The sequence below is a fragment of the Phalacrocorax aristotelis genome, chromosome 3, assembly GCF_949628215.1.
Source record: "Phalacrocorax aristotelis chromosome 3, bGulAri2.1, whole genome shotgun sequence".
Taxonomy (NCBI): Eukaryota; Metazoa; Chordata; class Aves; order Suliformes; family Phalacrocoracidae; genus Phalacrocorax; species Phalacrocorax aristotelis.
In genome coordinates, this window is record NC_134278.1 from 104656926 (window position 1) to 104679159 (window position 22234).

The window sequence follows — 22234 nt, forward strand, 5'->3', positions numbered from 1 at the left end:
CTTTTGTGCAACAGAAGGTGTAAAGCTGTCGATAATTTTTAAAGTACCCATTTTTGTGACACCTGCATGATATTTTTTAATATTTCCTGAATTGATAATGTTCATGGTAGCGGAGTATACTGTGCAATAAACTGCTTTTGTGGCTGATTAAATGCCAAAGTGAAGTGGAGGTGTTCAGCAACTGCAAAAGCCGTTTATTTAGTATATGCCAATGCCATGAACATTACTCCTGTTACACAAGATTTGCTATACCCTAATGTACAGAAGTATAAAAGAAATTGTTTCCTTTTCTTGTGAGGGTTGCAATTGCTGTGCTGCTTCAATCTCACTCTTCACACTGATATGACATTTGGGAATGTTGCTAGGTTGAGTGGCTTGAGAAAGAGGCTGGTTTACACAGTGAATAATTATTTAAAGGAGTTCTTTGTGTAGGAAAAGCATTATGTGGCTGGATACGCTGAACTAGATTAACTGTAGTATGCAAATTCTTCAGCACTGGCCATTTAACTTTCCGTAGGAAGACTTCCCTTTCACTACTGTAGTTGTCCCTTGAGGGGCTGGCCTGGGGAAGACAGATGTAGTCTTGATCGTTGGCTTAACTGGACACTTGCTGAAGCATGTTTGGCTGTATTGCTCTCTCTTGCTGGCCAGTGCCACCAACTGAACCATTGATAAGACAAGAATTTGCATTTGCCATTTCCTGTCATTCTTTGCATAACTTCTTTCTCAACATAGAAGCTGGCATGAGCTGTACTTAATCCTGATGTTTCTGTCAAGGGGAAGGGAAATTTATTTTTTTTTGTGCTTAGGTAGGTTATAAGAGAATGGTTTCATCCTGGTTGGATGAAGCAAGTACCCTAGATGACATATATTTCTTGTGCCAAGCTATTCCTTTCTGATAACATCAGTTACAGAAACTTTTTGCAATTTGATTAGATGCAAAATGAGAAAAAAAATTATTATTATTTCATTGACTTTTCTCTTAGTACATGTTATGTATGTTGCTTGCTAGAAATAAAGGGCCATGGTGATTCTGTAGTACTAAACTGTCATTCTTCTTTCTAATGTCTTTTTTTTGCAAATTGATTTAATATCATGTCATTCATTTTCTATGGATAATTTCTTTTTCATATTTCCTCTTGACTTCTCTGACTGAGGAAGCGTTGTAAGGTTTTTAAATCCATTGTCATTCATGTTTGTTGTTACCCTCAGAGATGACAATCACTTCATTTACAGTTCACCTGCCATTCTTTTCTTTGTATAGAAGAAGCTGCAGCAGAGAAAGGTGGTATTCCACTCTACAGATCGAACAATGTCATCAGTTTGCTGTCCACAGCATCTTCAAGAGTTGCAGTCTGCACTCTTTCTTTGCAAAAGTTTATCATTTATTGCTACAGAGATATAAACTTTTCTAGTAGCTATTTCTCAAATTTGACCACTAAATTGCATATGCAAGTGAGCAAACACAAATAAACAAGGCTCTATTTTTATAGTTGTCTGTTCTTCATTAGCTCAGAAGCTGGATAGTGGACTGCTAAATGCCTGTTGTTCTGTAAACAGGCTGGGACTAAAATGCACAGGAGAAAGATTTCAGCTGTGTGGAACAGATACCACTGACACATTTAAAGCAATATATTCTATAGTTACAGTTTGAACATCATCCATGAAAAGGAAGGTGTTTCTTTATCCATTTTCCCCTTGCCATGGAATTATGGTTATAGGCACGTGTTCTGGATTGGTTTTTGTCTCACATATCAATGTTTGCTGTCCTGTGAAGTTGCTTCTGATTACGGAATATTGGATGCAATGATAATAACTCTATGGTCACTGAAGTCAGTGACTAGAAGACAGGTGACCCTTCAATGTTTTACCTCTGCATATTACTGTGTGGTAGAGAATGAGGCTATGAAGACCCTTCTTCTCTTCCAGGTTAAGCTCCCATGTCACTGTTTCATGCACTAAATGCTTCAGACTGCAGTTGGCTAAGAACATAATTTTGAGAATATGAACAACCTGATACCTAGGCCTTGTACACTAAAGGGAGATGCAGTAAGCTCACATAGCAGCTTTGTACTGGGGAGAAAAAGAGAGTTTGGACTTTATTCACCACACTTCCATTTTTATTCAGGTATGCCTAGTGCATTGGGGAAATTGTTTAGGAGCGATCAATCCTTGTGTGAAGATTGCCTTGTAATGCTGCTAAGGTCAGTGAGACCTTGGTTTATTTGCCACATAAGTGCTGCTTGAGCGACTTAGGATACTCCAACACCCATAGGAACAACCTTAACATGCACACTAGAGGTTTTCCACATTTTAGGACTGTGATTTCTTGCACAGCTTGCTCATTTGGTGCAGATCATACAGTGGGGTGAACTTATCAGGGTTTCATCAGCATTATCCCTCTGCCTTTGATCTAGCTTAAACACTTTTCTGTAGTAGGTGTTCAGGATCATAAAAAAATGTTCTTTCTGTCTTTCCACTACTCAAGCTAAGTGCTTCTAGAAGTTTTGTAGTAGCAATCTTACTGCAGACTTGATCGTGCTGTATTTCTGTGGTAATGCTTGCCGAAGTTGGATGTAGTTCATGTGCAAAGGGTATGAAATAAGTATCGGTGACCTCTGTCAAGATTTGCTTTTCTAGTGTGATACTGGCTTTTGATTGAATCCCACTATAATTTTTGTTAAGACAGAGAAGAACTCCTGTGGAAATTCAACTCCCAACTACTTTTGGGGGGGTCTGGGGAGCTGGCAGATGACTGTAGTCCTGTGGTTGGAATGCAGATCTTTGTTTTCAGTTTTGCTTCTTTCTGATATATGACTTAGTCTGGGATTTAGTCTTTTACTCTGTAAAACTGGAATAATAATATTTGCAATTTGAGACTAACAATGTGCTTTGAGACCAACAGTGAAAACTCTCAGAAGTGTGTTTATTACATTCTGTTTGTAGATGTTACAAGCAGTAGCTAGGAGAAATGAGAGTAAAATGAAGCCAAACACATTGATTTAAAAGCTAACTGTTGAAGCCAGGCCTGAACTAGTAAAATAGTTACCCATGTGCCAATGCCTCTCTTCACATAGCTCAGAATTAAACTGCAGGGTTCCAACTGCTGTAAAAAAAAAAAAGAAAAAAGATTTAAGATTATAACTGTTTAATGGGGGAATATGGCTAATTTCTGTCTCTTTAAATCTCTTTAAATTTTGTGGTGGAGAAAATAAGGTGCTTTGATCTTTAAATGACAGCTTCCAGAGTCATTACATTGAGTCAGTTAATCTCTCCCAGTAGTTACCTTATTCTCTCTTCCTCATGGGTATCCTCTTTCATGGTCTCAGAGCTGAGCTTCAAATCAATGAACAAACTGTTACCGCTTCCAACACAGCCTGTCTAGTGAGCTTTCCTGCTTTCATGCGTTGCCAAGCTCTTACCTCAAACCTTGGCACACCAAAGTGGAGAAGAGGTCCAGTAGTGCCACGTGTGTGTTAACAAGGCTGGCTTCATCATCTTCATTTACACTCTGTGGGTCAGGCAGTCCCTTACCTCTTGACAAGAGAGGTTTGACAGGGGCTGCATGACCTGTCATTCCCAGGCAACATAGGTAATTCAAAGCATTTCAAGTGACACAGCAGTGTCAGAGTTTTTCTCAAGTTTTACCAGCTAGTGCACATGCTGCAGAAAACTCAGGATCTGAGTTCAGATTCTGGAGCAGCATCTGTTCTGCTGCCCGTGTTATTCATCTGTTCTTTTATGTGAAGGGGTTACAGTATATGGTGAATCTTGTGCAAGTTCTATTAGAGTAATTTTGTAGGTTTAGACATAAAAAGCATCTAAAATGTAATGTAATTAAAAAAGAGCTCCTCCTCTCTTCCAGGAAATAAAACAAGATTTGGTACAAGGTGAACATTTTTAGACAATTTTCTCTCCTGAAAGGGCAGTACCAGGAATTTTCCAAAGCATTTGACAGGTAGTTCTTTTATTAGAGGCCACCTTTCATTAAGCAACAAGTAAGAGGTTTTTTTTTTTTTTTTCCCACTGATAATGACAGATTTACTGTATTAATATTCCTAAAAAAGATCTTGAATATATTATCTTTAGTCACACTTCACTGAGGCAGAATTTCAGGATAGGTGCTACACCTCAGAAAATAATAACATAATTACAGTTGCAGAAATGTGTGTTTTCCTGTAGTGTGTCAGACCTTAAAGAGTTCTGTGCTTCTTCCAGCAACTTCAAATGTACGTCTCTGAAAATAAAAGTAAACCATGCACGTTCCCTTCTTTCTGTCACATATACAATGCATCCAGTGTGTGCAGTATGGTAGCAACAAAAGGCGTTGGGGTTGGGGTATTCACCAGAAGTTTACTGACCTGAATGCTTTCTACCTGCACTTGAAAACAACATTTTCAGTTTGTGCCAATCATCCATTCTTGTCTGCTTCCTAAACTTATGGCTAGATCACATGAACTACTTCAAAATGAGAATTTTGCTCAGTGTGTGTGAGAATGGCGCATAATCCATTCCTACCTTCTGTAAAATTTTGCATTGTTTTACCAATAGTATTTTCTTTGTTTGATCATGATTTGGGGCCAGAAGTAACAGAAATCTGAATACAGTATTTGATAATTAGCCAGAGCTAAGCCTTTCCTATGTGGGCACAAATAATCTTGTTTGTGCTGTCTTTACTCAAGATCACCCTGTTTCTAATTCTCTGTTTAATAGTAGTCCAGATTCTGTTATCAAAATCCTTCAGCTTTCTCCAGTTCTTTGCTGCCAGGTTTCTTACAAGTCTGATGGCCTAAGAGGTCCTTTTGTACCTAAGATATAACATTTCCTAATCCCCAAGGGTCCTTTAAAAATTACTTTATAAATCAAGCTTCTTTTTTTCTATGGCATATACCTTTTTAAAGATACTTACTTTGGAGGCTGGAGAGAAGGAAAAAGTTCAACTTAAACTAAAATATCTCGGTATTAACGCCTCAATATTATCTTTGTTCATTTTATTCTGCACATACCTTCATCTAGGTTTTTCCCATTCCTGTGTTCTTTGCAATGTTGGATTCAATCCTTAATTATCCCATGCCTGGGAGGAAAAGAGACAGTGATTGTTACATATGAGTAGGTCAATGGCAAGGAAAACAGTCCCACAGATGAGCAAAGCAAAGCTGGTATTTTCCTTACACTGGGACTTCTAGGGGAGGAAGGACTGACAGATCTTTATGATACTTTTATGCTAGACCTTTATGAAACTTGGAGATTCTTAATACAGTTACATGTCCTCATTGTGTCAATCTAAAGTCCCCCTCAGTCACGATACTGTGGCAAAAAAGCCTTAAAAAAGAATCGAGAACATTCTTGCACTTTATGGTACAATGATTTGAGTGTGATTCCTCACTGGAGCTGATAAGGATAAATGTATAGACTAATATACTTTAAAAAAAGAAAAATACTTCCTAACCTCAGTTTAGTAGGAGTAAAACCACAGTGTAGTAGTGTGTGTGTATATATATATATAACATGAAATCTGTATGTAATTTCCAATTTCTTTCTCAGCATAATGTTATAATTCTAAAAATGGAAAATTGTGCCTGGTTTTTGTCTGATACTTACTAGTGTAATTTATTACTGAAAAATAAAAGGGAAAACTTGCACATCTCATCATATAGAGAGTGCAGACGAATCTTGTTTCTCATAGGAGCTAAGGCAGTTACACATTTGTGAAAACTGTGCAAACACAAAAAAAGATTTCTTTTTACTCTGCCACTAATAGATGAGCACACCAGGGAATACACCCTAAGAAAATATATGACAGTTAGTGAGGGATACTTATGATAATTAGTGTACTTTTGGTAATGCATCTGAACATCTCACAGAATTTTGAGTGAAGTGGAGCATTCATTTTTCACTGGTGAAGAAAAACAGTAGATTTTTTAATGGCTACAACTGTTACTGCAGCCCTCACTAAAATTAAAGGAAGTTAGATTTCTAACTGATGTACCTTTAAAAAAATCAAATTTCATTTACCTGGGAAAGGTTATGCACGAAGTCTGTCTTAATGAAGAAAGAAAAGCACATCTTGAGATCACACTTGTGTCCCTTTGTAGCAGTTGTGTCTGTATTTCTGCATTCTGACTGAAGTACTGTTATTTTAAATTTTTTTATCTCCTCCTTCAGGTCTCATGGAAACCTCCTCTGATACAGAATGGTGAAATCCTGAACTATGAGATTCGCATGCCTGATCCACGAATTGTCATTACTGGGAATACTTCATCAACGTTAAGTCATTTGGTGACTAATCTTATACCCTATACAAACTACTCAGTCACTGTAATAGCTTGTTCTGGAGGCGATGGCTTTCTAGGAGGCTGCACGGAGAGTTTGCCTACCAGCGTGACTACACCTTCAACAGTTCCTCAGAGTGTTAGTCCATTGTCTGTGACTCCAATCAGCGAGTCCTTTATTGCCATTTCTTGGCAACCACCGCTAAGGCCAAATGGTCCTCATCTGAGGTAAGGTTTTAGTTGCTACTGAGATGGCAGTTTTCTTCTCCTTACCTAAATCTGGCTCAGAAAATTCTGGGTGACGCAAACTTTATGAGGTGATATCTTCGTTTCTGACCTTTTGAAGTTCCTCTTTAGGGCTCAGGGGTCCATGAGCGGACTCATGGAAAGTGGTTATGTCTAGAAGGAGATGCTAGGGTGAGCGCTGAATTCTTTTGAACTTATGAGGAGTCAGGATTATTTAAAGCAAGCGTGGTGCCTCTACGGTGGCATTTACCTTGTGGAACATATTCAGGAAGGCTCTGGGTCTTTCAGATCAGTGCTGTCTGAGGATCCAGAAAGCACAAGCACAGGATATTTGCAAAGCCATAACTGGCTTGGGCTGCAGCATCAGCCACATTTTGGTGGTCAGTTCAGGCTGCGTGTTCCAGCAACAAAATGACAAGAAAGGTTACGAGGTCTCTGGGAACATAAGTATTTAATACATCAAATATTCTCAATATTCTGTGGGGGTTATTCTGCATAAAGGGAAAGTGACCATGGTAGTGTGAAGACATGAAATAAGCTTAAAAACTTAACTGATTAATAAATTGGAAGTGAGACAGTGTGTGAGAGAATGGAAGTTAAAATGCTACAAGTTTGGTGGCAGAGCCAAAAATGGGAAATGCAAGGAAATGCTGGGTATAGCCGGCTGGATCTCACTACAGCAATTAGAGAAAGGCATCCCTTCTGAGATTTGTCTAGAGTGATGGGAACAGGATCTTGACTTGAATCTGTTAATTACTGAGTGTGTATGTGTGTATACATAAAAAAAAAAGTGATTGCATGAAGATTTATAAAGACAAACACATCTTTATACATGCACAATAAAAAAATGTCAAACAAATCTTTCATTCTAGTGCTTTGACATATTGGGAAACGTTGTGCATGGAATTACATCTCTACTCCATATGTTCTGGTTAGTAGCTCTCTTCTAGGTGCACTGATGGGTTCAATAATTTTTATGTAATGCCATTTCAGTTGGGTATGTTACTACAGCACAGTAGCTTGACTCTTTTTTAGGCTTAATTAGGGCACACTACAACGGAATGAAATGAGGATTGCTCTACAGTAAAATTTGAAGTTTTTGAAAAGTAGTCTCTTGTTATTCTGGGGTTAACAACATGACCATTTTACCATAGATTACTGAAGTAGTTCAGTACAACCTGCATCTGCAGACTTCGTTTCCTTCATGGTGTGCCATGCTGCCCTCAACAAGAACAACCACTGAAGCAGATGCTCTGTACAGCATGATGGAGCAAGAAGTCAGCAGAGTAGCAGCAGCAGCTGCCAGTGGCGGTGATTTACACATGATCGCCATTCATGAAATATATTGGACAGAATATGCCAGGACTGTTCCTAACAGAACTGTAATGATCTGTCTTTGGGTCTGTTGACACTGATGAACCACTTGTGAGAGTTGTTCTTGGGGTATAAATTAATCTGAATGTTTTGATCGAGTTGGAGTTTGATTAGTTTTTACTATTTAATTCCTAAGGTTACACTCCCAACTTCTGCAGTAATTTGGTTTGGCATCCCTAAGGTCAGTGGCACAATGCTTGTTTGTACCTATTGAGGATTTTTCCCCAAACTCAAGGGTGGAAGTTGTTGGAATTCGTGCACGTACATCCTAACTGCCATGGAGCATAGGAAGTCTCATCTCTCTTGTAAGAGAGCTTCTCAGTTGATTTCTGGTTTTGAAGCAATGTAAAATCACTGTATGCAGTACCTATTTAATACCCTCTTAATTCAGGTTCTCAGGTCTTGTGTGGTATTGTCCAACATTTCCTCATCAGACGAGATGATCTTAACCTAAAAAAGATAAGGGTGAAGTTACAGGTGAAGCCAGTGGTCAGAAAGATCATTGCGATGACATGGTGTCCCACACCAAAGCATTCTGCAGAATGCTTAAACACAGAAGGAAACTAAGTGCTTAAACTGAATGTCTTTAACATCTGCCTGAGTATCCGCATATTTTGGCTGGAATTTAACAGTAGCACCTTTCCAAAATGGGGGGCAAGGAAAGGAGGATACACAGCAGCTCAGCACTTTAGAGAATCAAGTTGCATATTTAAGTGAATATATAGGTATATGACCCTGCTTTACTGGGCATCAGTGGAAACACTATTGCAACTATAGTTTGATTAAAACTGCAGCTCACCATTGAAAGTAATTCCAGAGTGGTTCTATAACTGGTAGAAAGTGTACAAACATCTGGTGCCGTAAAAAAGAACCATCAAACAGAAACAAAAGCCATATTAAAAAACTCCTGTGAAATGTAATAAAGAATAATAATCCTAAAGATTTCCAACAACTGTACATAAATTTGTCTCATTTCAAGTATAGTTTTCTATGTAAGCCATAGAATGACTAGGAAATGCAAAATATGTTGTCCCCTTTAGTTTGTGTAGACATGAAGTGTTTTAATCTTTGATAAATTCCATAAAGGCTTTGTGTAAAAGATGACAAAGAGTGAGTGATGCAGAATGGGTGGAAGGCATGTTGTCCGAATCAGGCAGTCTCGTGTCTGAGCGGATGAAAGATGGACTTTAGGTGACCTGCTGTTTGCAACAGAGACAGGACTACAGCTTCAGATACCAATTAGAACACGGATGAAATAGTTCGGTCTTTCAGGCTCACATCATGACTGTCTACCCAAATACTTGCCTTGCCTTTGATACAAAGGTCTACAGTTGGAACAGTTAACTTACTCTATGCCTGTTTGTCACCCATATTTTACGCTGTGGTTATTTGCAAACACACGCTAAATAACAAATGCACACTTAAGTTGCTACTACTAGCAAACTAGTAATAGCAATGCTATATGTTTCTGCTCATTTGCAAGAGAAAGACATTGTCATTTCATATTCTGTAGCAGTCTGTGCATATCAGATGGCATCAGGCAACTCTGTATGAGACACTGTTACTGGGCTATTTGGACTTGATCTTCATAGCATTTCCACAAGTTTAAAATCTGTAAATCATTAAATTAACTTATTCTTTCAAATGGAAATGCTTCATTTTCTATTTTCAATGTAGGTCTTTTAACTAATTGAATGTTTTAAATCATGAAACATTAAAAAGAATGTTTATCTCAGAAAGTTTACAGCTGTAAAAACAAAATAATGTGTGGCTTTAAAAAAAAAAAGGTTGGGTTTTTTTTGTGTAATAACATTAGTTGAGATAATCCTGGTGTTCTGCTTGTCTTTTGTGTTAGATATGAGCTCCTGAGACGTAAAATCCAGCAACCACTTGCATCAAATCCCCCTGAAGATTTAAATCTGTGGCACAATATTTACTCAGGAACTCAGTGGTTTTATGAAGATAAGGGTCTTAGCAGGTGAGATTACAAAAACTACAAAAACAAATGCTGGCATTTTGTATAGTGTATGTTTAATAGTTCAAAGTATTTCTTGTGTCTTTATGTAGTGAACATATTTATTATGTAATGAAATATTTTTTGTCATCTTTGGTATTAATCATTCTAATATGCGGGGATTTATTCTTAGTCTGTCATTCTTAACTCGTATATTGCTTTGCTCTGGAAAACAAATGAAAATAAAGATCTTGTAAAATTTTAGCATTGGTATGCTCATGCAATCAACGCATTTAGATTTATGTGTACATATACTCTAGATTTGTGCGTTGCCAAAGTTATAGCACAGACACAATGAATGTTTGAGAAGTCCTAGCTGGCAAACATTTGAAACTTGGTTTCAGCATTGTTTTTCTTACTGGTTTTAACATGCAAATTAACAATTGCTTTAATATCTCCAAAGGCAAGAAGAATGTTTATCGCACTCTTGGCAGATCTAATTTAAGGGCAGCTTTGTGTTAGCTTCATTAGAGTTAGATGCAGAGTGTTGAGAGTTGGGAAATGGAGGGTGGGTTCTGTTTCTCAGTATGTTACAGACCTACTGCGTAGTATAGAGCAAGGCATTTGCTCTTGATCAGACTTAGTTTCCGCACCTTGAAGTCAAGGCTACCACCCATAAGACATGCAAACACACACATTAAGAACCTGTAATGGTAGATTCAACATGGATTCTGTGCTGGTTTTTTTGTAGGTGAAGTCTTGGGAAAACGTTCACAGAGGGTTTCAGGATGTGTGTGTTCTCTGTGCTTGCATGCTGGCATGCTTTATGAGGACTGCATGTCATCCTTTGCCCCTCAAATATCTGTATGTTGCTTTTACTTACTTTGATACAAGCTGTGTGAGCACCCCTCCTGAGCATGATGTGAACCAGCAGAATATGACCTCTGCTCCAGACTGTTGTATAGACCAAACCAAGCCAAGAGCTACTGCCTCTGGCTTGTCACTGCCTACTTGCTGAAGGTCACCGCTCATTTTCAGCCATTGCATTAATTGATCACGGAGCTGTTCTTTTACCCAATCCTGCCCAAGTGTCCATTTCTGTCTTAAACCATGTTTGAAATTCTACATAGAGTTTCCTTTGATTTTAGTTTAGCTCATTTCAGCAGCGCTGATGTGTGCAGCAGTTATGTATGCAGTTCAGAGGTGGCAATAAATTCTGACAGGGTCTCAGTGACAAGTCATTAGGCACAATGACCTTTTGGGTTGAACGAGCTATGGCCAGAGGAGTATGCCTAACCCTTGGACACACCTGAACACTTCTTCTGGGGAGGGGTCTGCAACCTGCAGCTCTGTGTTTGCAGTCAACAACTCAGGATGTGTGTATTGCTGGAGAGAAGATACTGCAGATAGATGCAAGCTTTATTTTTCACAGACAGAAAATTCATATATCAGCATACACTTTCATTTGTGTCATGTTTTAAGCATGTTTCAGAATTAGAAAATTTTTTTTATTATATTCCTGCCAGAAGTCTGTTTTCACAATGATTTTTTTTTTAGACTTTTTCTTCATTTCTAGTAGGCTAAACCAAATTTCTTTTACTTTCACTGTGGAAATATGCATCAAAAAATGAATCTTAAATTCTCACCATCAGATTGCAAGATTAGATTCCAGTCATCTTTGATCATACCTGGGCTACAATGCCCAAGAGAATACTACATGTTTGCATGCAACAGAAAGTGCAGAGAGAGAAATAAGATGTATTATGTATATTGTCACTGTTCTTCTACAATGCTTAGCGTTACAGTAGGAGCTAGTGAGTTCCAACTAGTTTGCTTTCTTCCTAGTAGGACTGTTAAAGCTTAGCTCTTTTGAAAATCAGACTGGATGGTTGCATAATGTAGGGTGCTATAGTAAAAAAAAAAAAAGTAAATCTACTACGTGAGTGACTTTTTGTTTTGTAGAACAATCTCTAAATATTAAGCTTTTACCATATGTTCCTTTGTTGTGTTTGTAGACAGCTATCCCAAAGTGCTGCAGCTTCAGTGAAAATGTGTACAGGATGATACTGTGTTTCTGTGATTTCACAGTTTTTTGAGGAGCTTTTTATGATGGATTTAATTTTGAGATTACGAAATCCCACTCTAAAATACATGAATATGCTATTTGATATAGAGAAGAAATTATGGAGTGACAGTCATTTGGTTTACTAAAAACACATGAAATATTTAATAAAACTGTGTAAGTCGAATATACACTGTTCTGAAGAAAATTACTTTATTAACTGAGTTTGCATTCCTGGGCACTTTTTTTTTTTGATGTTTTTGTAGTGGCAGAGTCCTGGCTGTGTGGTGAATCACTTTTACAAATGAGACTCTGCAAGTTAAAATCAATGGGTTTCCCAAAAGAGGAAAAAAGCCTCATTTGATTAAATTCTTATCCAAATTTTGGCAGGTTGCCACTGCTGTAATTACATATTGAATTGAGCTATAATCTCTCAACACCTTAGAAGCTACAACTATGAAAAAATGAAATAATGTGTTTTATTTTTGTTACCATATTAATGGTGCTGAATTATTTCCAAAAAATAGACACCTTTTATAGAGTCTTCATTGGTGAAAAGCATGCAGCTGCACTTGTTGGAGGGGGTGGGAAGAAACAGCAAAACTTTGGCACAGGCAGAAGGTTTACAGCAAATGTTTTCTGCGTCTGCATTTTTCGTTCCATTTAATTATTTTTAAAATGTCTTAGGTACACAACATACGAGTACAAGCTCATAGTGCACAACGAGGTAGGATATACATCAAGTGAAGAAGTGATAGCTACTACATTAGCAGGATTACCAGAGAAAGGAAGTATCCTCATTGCACGTGCTGTTAATCATACTGCTGTAGAAGTGGAATGGTCAAAACCAAGTAAGTGTGCGTAGTATTTATTCCAGTAACTAGATGTTAACCTGCCATCACTTATGTTGGTCTGCCTTGCTTTCATAGGAAACACAGTCCTTGTCTTGATTTATAATATATCTAAGTGTCCTTGAAAGGAGACGAAAGAAATAGGGGAAAAAGTGCACATTTTGCTATTTATTAGTCATGTTTGTACTTACTATATGCTACTTATGCAGAATGAGAATAGTGGAAGTGAAGAAATAGTTAATGCAAACTTATGAGAAATCTATAAATGACTAGTACACAAAATTCTGTCATCTTTGTAGTATATTTCATCTCTTTGTATGAAAATTTACGTATACATTCCTTCAGGATGAGTGGATCCCCTCTCTCTCTCTTTTAGCTCTGCTCCTTAAAATGAATTTAGCCATTTCTCTAGCTGGTTTGCTAATACAGCAGTGGGGAATTTCTTCATGACTTACATGCAAATGATTTTATAAGGACTGGGTGCTCAATTGCAACAAATGTAGTCGCTTTATTTTATAATTGCATGCCTGAAGTAAGCATGCTTATAAAAACTGACAAACGTAATAGATCTGAAGCAGCTCACTGAGGTTTCATTACCTTAGTAATCTAAACCCCTGACCTTCTAGATGTAGGTAATGCAATCTGGTTTTATTTTCATTCATACCTTAGAAATTTTCTTCATATATGTTTGTGAATGCAAAGGTTAAGTACCAAGGCAGGGCCATTCATTATTTGAAAACCTTACCGTGTTTTATTACTTCTTATGTTGCAATACACATATTAACTATTTTATATACCCATGTTTCATTTTTTCATAATATTAGTTTTTAAGTTATTATATTGTTTTCTTTGGGAACCTGGGAGTTCTTAATGTAAGTTGCCTTGCTAGTTTTCTGTTTCTGGAAAACGTGCTGAAGGTTTCTGACTTCTAAGGATTTAGGACTTGTATCTGTACCACTTAAAATAAAAATAACATATCACTCTTGATTAAGAATTTCTGTGACAAAACTGTGTACTATTAAATCTGAAAATATGCTTTTGGTTTTTATCAATGCTATTTCCCAGTCAGCTGAGTCCTGTTCAGTGCTACAGGGTGTCATCTAAAGAAACATATATCAGTGCTTAAAGTTTTTGTCATAATTGTTCTTTTCATCTTGGTGCCTACTGGAAAAGTAGTTGCATTTCATCAGATCTGAACCTAAACTGTTTGAAAAAGGGTAGATAAGATAACAGACTTATATCTGAGTTACTAAAATGGAGAAGCAAGGCTTGCCTGGAATCCTTGTTTATCCACCAGCTCAGAGCCATGAATGTCCTTCCCTGTGTGGCCAGAAAATCATACTGTTTTTTTTTCTTCCTTTTGCTGGAGAACCTAGTGCTGGGCAGAACACATTTTAGGAAGAAACGTTCATTTTTTCCCCTGTAAATACAATGCTTCTGAGTGTGTTACAGCTTTACATGCAGATGATGCTATCATGCTTGTTCTAAAATAATAACATGTAGATTTTCATTTTCACTGTGGCCAAAAAGTTCTCTGTGTAAAGTTGAATATAACTATAATTTAAGACATAGGCACTTCCCCTTATTCATGGCTAGAGGACTAACACTAGAGGAATTCACTACTTTCGGGGTGGGGTAGGGATGTGTTTTCTGAAGGGAAGGAACAAAAAGGGGAAAAAAAACCTTTGAGGTTTTCATCTAAAACTAGTGCCGCAGAGCAATCTGATTCGCACTCTTCCTTCTATCTGGGTGAAAGCCATCCTTTCACAGTGGCAAGCTGCAAGATCTGTGCACCACTGAGAGCAGTGGGTTTCACCTGTTATTTGAAAACTTCATGGATTCCGTTGTCATCATGGGGAGAGAAAGAATGCTTTCTCCAGTATTAGATAGGACGATGAACTGTTAACGATTTTGGAACACGTTTGGAAGAGCAGTTTGCATATCTGCTTATAAGGGTGAAACTGAAGGCACTTGATGGAATCTTTGCTTTTTGTTTAAATAAGGGGGTCTGGATAAAATTTATTTTTCTCTTCACAATAACTGTTGTTGATAAGAGACTTGCTGACTGAGTATTTCCCAGCTGATCTCCCAGTGTTTTTCCTTTCTTTTCTTAGCACTGCAAGATTTGCAAGGAGATGTTGCATATTACACCCTCTTCCTGAATTCTACTGATCATAGAAGATCTCTGAGGATACAGGCTGATGTAAACTCTATAGTCATAGGTGATTTACAGCCCAACACAGAGTATCAGATATTTTTTCAAGTTTTTAATGGAGCCCACGGCATCAACAGTGAAGTTGTGCATGTGACTACCTCAGATGGAGGTTGGTTAGCAGTGAATGTGGCTTGGCTTAAAATCTGAGAATGAAATTGATTGATTTTTGTTAGGGTTGAGATCAGTCATCCTTCCATTATAAAATTTCCGGTATAAAAGGAAAAAGGGCTAAAACGCTAAAATGCTTAAGTGCTGGTTGTCATCATGTGGTAGATCAATAAACGGTCCCACTGAGACAGAAGCAAAAGCTCTAATAGCAGATATTAACCCAGTTTGTTCTCATCTTCTCCTGCATACTTCTATCTGTGTGCACTAGGTTTGGAATCGAGTTTGTATCAATAAATGGTGGAATTTAGAAACAATTAATGGGTTTTTTAAAAGATTTGCTCTGTGAAGCGGTATGCTTTTGACATGAAAGTCGTACACAGGGCCTTTCCTGAGTCACCAGAAACTCTAGGTGTGAGTTTAGCCTCAAAGAAAATTCTTTATGAGTAATTTCTATGCCAGTGGGCAAGTGCAGGGGGAGGGATGGGGACAGGAATAAAATAAAAAAATAATCGTGAATCTGAAATGTGTTTAGAATGGTCTTTCTAATCTTTTTGCTTTATAAAGTCTCATTATAAGCATTATAATATCATTACCTCAGAAGCAAGTGTTCCAGGTCATTAGCAAAGCACTTTAAGTGAGGATTCCATTTCCTTTCTGATGCCAAAGGTCGGCACCTTTTGTTTATAAAATAGAATCGATCGCAAGGACAATTTTTCAGCTGGTAAAGATGGGTTCTTATGATAAAAATACATCTTTGCATAGTTATTTCTGACATGCTTAGATAATGATGTAATTTAACACTAAGGAAGGTGTTGTGGTTTTTTTTTTATTAATAAGTGTTAGACTTCATCATTACCTATAGTAATCAACATTCAAAACCATTTACATAACGACGGTATTGCATATTGCTTCACAGTGCTTCAGCTATGAGGCTGATAACGTCACGTTCCACCAGACATAAAATATTTTGGTCTCAGGTTTTGCTTTAAAAGCAAAATGCTCTGTTTTTCTCCTTTTTTGGAAGGATTAGGATTGGGAGACATAAAAATAATGTTCGTATGTTGGCAGTGCAGATGGGTGAATAATTTATCATCATATCTCACTGGCCACATACTACTGATGATTGACACTATGCTGCTGGTATAAAGCATTTTACCATCAGCTCTCATGGTTTCTAACTGAGAGTATAATAAGCCAATTTACAGAAGACTACAGACTGTGATAACTTCATCAGAGGAAAGCAGATAAGCAGTGAACCCTTTGCTAAACCTAAATACTAATCTGCATTTGGTTAAACAAGTGCTTTTGCAGAGACAGCTGGAGTTTATTCAGTTTCTTCCTTTATTTCTAGAGCCTGAGGGCATGTTCCCTCCAGAGGTTGTCATCATCAACAGTACAGCTGTACGTGTCATCTGGACATCGCCTTCAAACCCAAATGGTGTTGTCACAGAGTACTCTATCTATGTAAATAATAAGCAGTACAAGACTGGAATGAACGAGCCAGGGTCCTTTCTTTTAGCCGATTTGTCTCCATTCACTGTCTATGATATACAGGTTAGAATATCTTTTCTGGGTTGTGTAATATACTTTAATCTTACATAAAATATGTGTATTTCCAAGTGGAATATTGTTTAATGAATTTCTTTACATACATGGACATATATTTGCATTGATGTTTGTGTGTGTATACATCCAAGGCATACATTTATTTTCAGCATATTTTAGGTCTGTGTACACTTTTCATAATACAAATTTCCATTATCTTTTTTCAAACCATCAAAACTCCATTTACTTTCCCCTAAATGCTCTGTGCTACAACATTAACAAAGCTTTAACATATATTACAAAGAGGCCAAGATTCTACTCCTACTCATTAAAAGAAAATTGCAATTGTTTTAGAAACATCAGGCATGCATAATATATCAGCACAGAGAAATAATGATATTGCATTTGTCATCCTTTTATCATTTTTTTCTCCTCATCCTTCTGAGGAGGAAGCAGAGCTGATCTCTGAAATCATAGTAGTACTTTTTAGGATGTTAATAAGTACAATATTTTTTCTCTGCTTTTCCATTTCTCCATCTCTATCTTTGCCTGTCTATTCATATATCTAATGAAAGGCAAAATACTGTGTGCAGGAAAAAAAATCTCTCCTTAGGTTGTTTTAATATATTCAAGAAATTCTGTCTGACACTTAATTGTAACTCTACCTGTCTATTTTGTTCAAGTTTGGTTTGCATGGTGTATGAGAGAGACTTAGTAGTATCATGTGTACTTCATTCGGAAAATTTGCATCTGGTTACTCCATGCCATAAATAAACATCACAGGCAGGCATACCGTAACAGATTTCTATGTTCCAGCCCCTCTGAAACAGCAAACCTCCATCCATGAATACACATATGACTTTCTGAATGTCGCTTGGAAACACATTTGTCTTTTCTCAATAACAATGCAAATTCAGTGCACTGTCTCACTTATAGACCCTCTATATTAATTTACCATGGCCACCTTCTGTTGCTTGAGATGTTAATTATTCTTCTCTTCTGCTTCCCTGGTCTTTATACTGGACTTATACTGCATCGATAAGATAAGTAAAACCAAAATTAGCTGGTTTAGTTTTTTTTCTTTCAATTCTTTTTCTTCTTGTTCTGGAAACAATATTATCTTGGATGCACGTGCATCTTACTGGTAACCATACTGCATTATCTTTCATTTTTTGTGCTCTTCTGTTTCAAGTAACTTCTCTGTTGACAATACAGAAACAATGTTACCATCCTTCACTAGCTGTTTCACTTTGCCTCTGCTTAATTTAATCCCAAGAATTGATGGAAGAAGTTTTTATTTCTGTGGCATTTTTCATAACAAAGTGTATGATTCCTATTTGCATTTTTCACTTTTAATTTTCCAGAACAGACATGAAGAAATAGAAAACATTAAGGAAAAAATATCCTTATTTTTATGTCAGAATTTATGGTAGGTGTAGAAAACCTACTCAAGGCCCCAAATCAAAGTACATTTTTTCAAGTGATGTGTACAGGACTCTACATATACAAACACAAAAACAAATTCACTGCAACTCTGTTGGTGATAATGCAGTAAAGAACAGCAATTAGTGCCAAAGGGCTGCATGTACCCTTTTTCTGAAAATGGCATGGGGAAAATGTGATACAGCAGAGTATATCTCTGGTAGATATACGTATATCAAAGCTGTGGTATTTTCCTGGCTGTGTGGAATCTGTTAAATAGAAGAGAATAAAATCTTGGGTGAAGAGAGAAGTCTAAACAAGTAGCAGAGCTGAAAAATTTCTGCAGCTCAGTATGTGAAACTCATGTTCTTCTTCATCAGGTTGAAGTCTGCACAGTGTATGCCTGTGTGAGAAGCAATGGGACCCAGATTACAACTGTGGAAGATGAGCCAAAGCAGCTGTCAGCACCCATTATTCACGTAATTGGCTCAAGGTACTATGTTGTAGGTGGCTTTCATGTATCAGAGTGATTTGCAGCTGGAATGGGGACCAGAAAGTAAGGTTGTCTTCTCTCAAATTAATAAGGTGCATAAACAAATTCATTCTGAAAGCATTTTTCATGGTGGTTATTTTTGGTCTTGGGGTTTTTGGCCAAAAGATCAATTGAAGAAATTTCGCCCTTGGTTGATTGTACATACCCATTTAGGTATCACTGTGCTGTGATAATAGACACAGCATAAGTGGAAGTAGTTAAGAGAGGTGTAGAGGAATGAAAATTATCACGTTTTGCTGTCAGTTAAGAAGAGGAAGATTAATGCTCAGGGAACAATGCGATGCTGATAATGGAAACTTAGAATAATTGTGGGTAAAAAAATGTCACCTATCACAACAGTAAGAATTAGTAAACTGTCTTAAAAGGCATACGTATCTGTGTCTCCTTGAACCACTGTTTGCAATCTGCCTACCCACAACATCTGCAGGCATGGGCAAACTTCTTAACTGTAAAGGGAGCATCAGATTTGTAGTCCTTAGAAGCAGCCAAATAGTAACATATACAGTGATTCTTTGGGCATTTATATCTTCCAAAGACAGACTAAAACTAAGCTCGCTAACACATTTTTCAGAATTACATCAACAATAAAATAGTTAGCCTCCTGTGTGTATGTTATTGTTCATGTGATTTTATTACACTCCTGGTGGACTATGCTCATTAGCAGCTTTTCTTTTATAGAAAGAAAACAAAATCTTTTTTTTAAATAACAAAAATCTAACATCTGAGCCTTCAGAAATAGCCAACAGAATGGATTTGCTTCTCCATTTTCTTAAGGACTTTGGTTTGCTGTTTATCATTTCTACACTTTGCTTGAATTCAGCATTTGTTTCTATATAAGGGTGAAATTAAGCTTGCTATTTGTGTGTCACACATACAGATACAAAGCTTGTTTGATGATAAGAACTCAGTTCAGGATCTCATCTTTTGCCCTTGGCTTTAACTTATGTGTGCCTTTGTCTGTATTGTCTGTACTGCAAACTCTTATGCATGTTTCTGCTATTATATATAGACTAAATATGTCATAACACATGAATGCAAAAGGATCAAAAATGCTTTCCTACTTTATAATCTGCTCAGCCAGAAACAGACTCTGTTTCTACACTGCCTTTTCCTACATGTCATATTATCATCAGCTGTTCTTATATCCCAAAAGAATACTAACTACTGATCGATTGCCCGGACATGTCTGGCCGTGGCCTACACGTGCCCCGGGTAGTTCATTTATTTGCCACGGTGGATTTGCTAGAGTGGAATTTAATCAATAGCTAATTCATTAATTCTGGTCCTCGAGTATGTAGGGATTGTGTAGTATAAAAATGACTGGCTGGCTTCAGCTTTGATTGAAATATGACAAACACTACAGCTGACAGCTTCAGCAGGTGCTGGGCTGAATATGAATTTTGCTTATTTATCCTCCATAAAAGAAAAAGCTTGGGCAAAAAACCAGTTTGTGTAGACAAGAGGACATTTTAATACACATCTATCATCAGACAGACAAAAAAAAAAACATTTCTAGAGTATAGGCTTATGGGATACCTGAGATATAATACAGACTCTGCCGTTTATTGTCTTTAATTGGAATCATGGTGTTTTTCCCTCTTCTGAATCAGTTTGGGGGGCTGTGTTATTGATGAGAATGGTGTAGGATAATGTCTTTGTAGCATTCACAAATAATTGTTTTAAAATTTGCCTCAAGGTGCTGCATGACATAAATTATAATTTCACCCACCAACTTCTTAGAAGCCTTTCTGATAGCAGCTCCATCCACACTGTTCTAATGAAGGTTATGCCACTGGAGCCATTATAAATACCTTACTTTTCCACCCCTTACAGTTAATAACTCAGCTTCAGGCTGAAACCTGGCACAAAAGGTCGCAGTCCTGGAATGATTATTTTATAATGCCAAACTTCAAATAGAAAACAGTATGGGACCCTGTCCTGAAGTCCTAAGTCAGGTTCTGGTTTGTTATATTTCTTGTCTGGCTTTTGTTTTTTTGGAGGGGGGTGGCATTGGCCACCTTTTTTATTTTTTCAGTTAGGACCTCAGGATTTGTCTCTATTGAGAAGTTTTGTATTTTATTGCACAAATTAGAAAGTTCTCTGAGTACTGCATGCATGTGGATGCTGACTTAAACTTTGTGTAGTGGATTAAATTCTCATGGTGTGTTGGAAAATAGTTCATTTCCCTTTAAAATACTTTTCTTCTTTCTCTTGTTCCTTGTAATACAGCATGCTTATTAGTTTTTTTTCCCTAACAGCAATACTTAGTAGCAGCTTTGTTCATTTCAGAAAACTGAGGCACAATGCAGATGAACCATGCCAGTAATTCTGTTCAGTGCTTAAGTAAAAGGTTGATGGCTCTGAAAACACCATGTGGCAAAAACTAGGGAAAATGCTTCAGAGCTTCATGAAGGAAGAGAGGCCCCTTTATGCACCCTGGGGGAACCAGAAACCATGGTCATGGTGTAACAGAAAGCTCGAAGAAGATAAAGCCATGGGAGAAAAGATAGGTGAATTTGATGTTCAGTGTCATGGAGCCATCAGATGCTGTTCGTGCGTGAATGAGCTGGAGGAACTATCTCAGATTAACATGTTTGTGAGAAAAATTTTAGAACAATTGGATAAAACATATAGTAATAAATTGTTGGGATGATGGTATTTGCTCAGGAGTTCTAAAGGAGCTCAAATATGAAAGTGCCAAACTACTATGCTGTGTAAAATATCCTCTAAATTTATCTTGGTACTGGAGGAATGGAAGATGAGACAAAGTAGTGCAGATTTCTCCAAGGGGATCTGAGGAACTAAAGACTAGTAAGTCTGATTTTCCATACTGGGAAAACGGGTGGAAAGTACAAATAAAGGGATTCATAACTATGTGAATAAACATGAAATGCTGGGGAAGGTTGCTGTGGAGTCAAGCCCAACCTGTGTGTCTAGGCAACATACAAAGTCAGGTTTCTCAAGTATGCTTGGTTTTATAGCACTTGCCTGGAGTGTCCAAGTCCGCGCTCCCACAGAGGAAATCTGATCACTCTCCCTACTTTAGTAATGGAAAAAACAAGGCACAGAAAGATTTCATGAAGAAGTTTGTAGCAACAATAGAAGCATAATGCTATTTATTAGGCTTTCTGTACTGTGTCATACCACCTCTCTAATTGTGCTAGCACTGCAGTCCGTGATACAGCAATAACGTGCAATAATGCGAAGCAGTTGCTCAGTATGTGTGATCTTCTGATGAGGAAAGTATTTCATCTACTGGTCATTCATAATTGCAGTGTTCCCTATCTTAATAATGTCGGGTGGATCTTGTGATTTTTCTGTGACTTGTTTTTAATTCCAGCTCCTGAAAGTAAAGTCATTGAATCTTAGGTTTTATGTGATTTTTTTTTTTTTAATTTAAGCCTTGCATTTGATGAGACTAATACAACATTTGGTCTCAAGATTAAAAAGTGAGGCCTTATTATGTTCTTAGTCTTGATGGTTAAACCTTTGCTACTGAGTTGAGGGGAAAAAATCCAAAGGAGTTCTTTTCATGGCTCATGGGTTCTTGAAGCAGGTAAAAAGCAGAATTTCTTTTCCGAAGTCTGCTTTACCAGAATGTGTCTGATGTTATATCAAACCTGAAATACGGA

General features: G+C 37.3%; 1 protein-coding gene across 1 annotated transcript in view; it reads left to right on the top strand.

Moving 5' to 3' along the window:
- USH2A (usherin) overlaps positions 1-22234 on the top strand; it is a 391200-nt gene that overhangs the window by 263971 nt on the left and 104995 nt on the right. Inside the window, exons 41-46 of the mRNA XM_075088896.1 lie at positions 6166-6500; positions 9748-9870; positions 12596-12759; positions 14874-15083; positions 16434-16636; positions 18430-18542. Of these exons, the coding sequence (XP_074944997.1) occupies positions 6166-6500; positions 9748-9870; positions 12596-12759; positions 14874-15083; positions 16434-16636; positions 18430-18542 (1148 nt within the window). The remainder of the gene's footprint in view (positions 1-6165; positions 6501-9747; positions 9871-12595; positions 12760-14873; positions 15084-16433; positions 16637-18429; positions 18543-22234) is intronic.